Raw genomic sequence first — 2,923 nt, 5'->3', positions numbered from 1 at the left:
TCCTCACTTTTTGTAAAATGGAGTTTAGTTAAATTAACTTTAAAAGGTTAATGTCTTATTACTCTTTATTACCTTCTAGTAACTGAGTAGGGGCACAGAGATGAGGGTCTGTCCTAATCCTGAAAGTACCTTCCCAGGAAGAAAATAAGAGGCAACAACGAGAAGAACCAGCAATACAAGGGGCTCTGAGCTGCTGGGACGGGTACCCATTAGGATGTGAACGTGCCCAGCAGTGGACCAGAGGAGGAAGAGGCAGAAGGGGCGCCTGTGTCTAGATACCAGTTCTTGGCTTACACATGACTGGAGTGTGGTATGGAAGAAGCATAACATTTAGGAAAGCGTTAAGTCATATTTGCTTCTCTCGGAAGGCTGAGTGGGGTGAGGACAGGTTGACTTCCAAGATACTTTCTTCATACAATTCCATACCAGAAGCCACCCACTTCTTAAGTATTAAATAGGAGGGAGATATGTAGGATAACAGGTGGCAGGATACAGGAGGAAAGAGCTGATCAGCTGGCATCCCCAGAAGAGTTAGAAGAAAGGAGGGAGAAAGCTATAGGTCATGATGGGTGGCTTTCTCTGCAGCAGCTTAGTGCTCTGTGTCTGGCTTGGGAAGGCTCTGCAAGGATGATGAGAGACCCTGCACCATGTTCCTCCATCCATGCCTTCCCCTAGCCTACACAGAAGGGCAGTAATCCCCCCAATTTGAAAGAGTGGCTTTGGAATCAGAGGACTTGGGTTGGAATCCTGGGTCTGCCACTTACTGTGTGACCTTGGGCAAAATTTTTTTTACCTTTTTGGGTCTCAGATTCCTCATCTCTAAAATGAAGAGGTAGGATTAGATGGTCTCTAAGGTTCTTTCCAGTCTGATCTTCTAGATGAAAAAAGGGATTCTGAGTATCAACAAGGCAGCAAAGAGAGATTTTCCTCAAATTGTCTCAAATTCCTAATTCCAGTGAATGGGTAGAATGCGATACTTTTCACCACTCCCCATTCTCTCTTCCCCCCACTCAACAAGAACAGTATCCTTCATCCACATTTTTATCTAAAAAGGAACTGAATTTTTCCCAAGTCAATATAGCATTGTGCAGAGAACTGGGACACCTAGGTTTTAGTTCTTGTTTCTGACCCACCTTAAATAGGGGTGGGGAGAACAGAATGGGGTTCAGTTACTTTTCTCTCTGAAGTTCAGTTTTTCTACTCTGAAAAGGTGGGGCCACAGGAACGGGAGGGCTCTAGTCCTTGGTTGAGCTCAGGCAGGTGGTAGCTAGTTAAAGGTCTGGGTAAATGGGGTTGCAGATCCTTGGTGCCACCTAGGCCTGGGGGAGAAGGTGAAGCATTTCTCTCCTTAGGCATGAGGGCACCTGATCCCTCATAGCCACGCATGCTCCTAGCCATGAGAAGCCCAGTACTCAGTTGGGAAACCAGGACTGATAGAGATCTCACAGTTCCTCCTCCCCCTGCTCCCAAGTTAGATACTTATCAACCTTTAAGAAAAAAAAAAAAAGAAAAGGAAAAGAAAAAGTAAGACAGGCCAGACTTTCAGGTAGGGTTTGACAGAAACTCTGACTTTCTCACGGATGCTAGAGCCAAAGCCCCAGTAAAGGTGAGGCGCAGGGCCGGGAAGAACAAAGGTTCTTCACGTAGACTCCCACGAGGGCCTGGTAAAGGGGGCCAAGCACTACTAACACTTCTAAATCAGGTAGGACAAAGGAGTGTACTGTCCCCACCTCTTTCCTAGTCTTCTGTGAGGGGAAAAATTAAAAAAAAACAAAACCAACATTTCTTAATAGCTTCACCACTTTTCCAATAACTCTCCTTCAGGTTGCGCCATCTCAGAACATCAACTCCACCCTTAAATATTGTCTTCTAGACCTACCCCGCACCACCTAGAAAAGCCCAACAACCTTCTCCAGTGAGAAGACTCGGGACAGGGTGGGGACTAGGTGGGGCCGGGGAGGAGACTCCAGGGTGGTGGAAAAACAATCCCCGGCCCGTCCTCATCCAAGGGGTGCAAGAGGAGGGGAAAGATGTATAGGGAGATCCCTATACCCACATCCAGTAAGAGATCCCGCCCGTCCCATGCCCCGGCCAGTGCCCAGAGGAATCCTCGGCGACCCTTGCCTCCACCTCCCACTCAGTCTCCTAAGTCCACGGTGGAAAGAAACTCCTCCTCCCACTGCCTTCTGGTCCTGTACTGGCTTGTCCCGACCCGTGCAGTCACACGCCACCCGGAGGAGATGCCAGCTGGCGACAAGGACACGCACTCTTTCCCGAGTCCTACCAGTCTTCCCTATCCCGTCTCTGCCATCTTCCCTGGCACCCGACCCCGCACAAAGCAGCCCCGGCTGAGAGCTCTCTCTGCTCCACGTAGGATGAGGGAACAGGTGAAGAGCCGGGTGGTGAGTGGAGAATAAGGTGCAGGGTACAGGGGGTGAGAGGCGTTTGCCTCTGCTCACTCACCCAAAAGATGAAGTTAAATCCAAACAGCAGATATTTAATGCACTTGGTACCTCCTTTGACCGGCATAGTGGAAATTAGGCTGGGCTGGGTTTGGGTTCTCAGTGAGGAGAGCTGGGCGCACACAGGGACCGGATCGGACCCAACAAGTAACTAAACTAAGGTAGGAGCGGATACTGGGTGGCCTTAGGGCTGCACTTTTAAAAAGTGCCACTCCTTAAGGCGCTTCTCCTGGGTTCCGTGCGCATGTGCGAAGAAATTCCGTGCCCCCGCCCCCGCAGACCCCTCCCCCTTTTTCCAGCACCTGCCCCGCCTCCGCCCTACTGACTCGCCCCACCCAAGTTCTGGGGGTGGTGTCCAGTCTAGGAGGTGGCCGATGTGCTTGCGGCTTCTACCGCAGGCTTCGTTGACACCGCCACTGTCAAGGTGCAGCTGCACGTCCAGGAGACGCTTTTTGCCATCC

At 50.4% G+C, this 2,923-nt stretch overlaps 1 protein-coding gene across 1 annotated transcript in view; it reads right to left on the bottom strand.

The window, feature by feature from the left end:
* Positions 1-2,699, bottom strand: part of CD9 (CD9 molecule) — a 54,987-nt gene extending 52,288 nt beyond the window's left edge. The window contains exon 1 of the mRNA XM_027838775.1: positions 2,464-2,699. Coding sequence (XP_027694576.1) covers positions 2,464-2,529 — 66 coding nt within the window. The 5' untranslated portion in view covers positions 2,530-2,699. The remainder of the gene's footprint in view (positions 1-2,463) is intronic.
* Between the last annotated feature and the right edge of the window lie 224 nt (positions 2,700-2,923).

The sequence above is a fragment of the Vombatus ursinus genome, unplaced genomic scaffold (genome assembly GCF_900497805.2).
Source record: "Vombatus ursinus unplaced genomic scaffold, bare-nosed wombat genome assembly UNPS02014830.1, whole genome shotgun sequence".
NCBI lineage: Eukaryota > Metazoa > Chordata > Mammalia > Diprotodontia > Vombatidae > Vombatus > Vombatus ursinus.
Note: the sequence above shows the minus strand (reverse complement) of the source record. Positions and strands in the feature narration are given on the sequence as shown.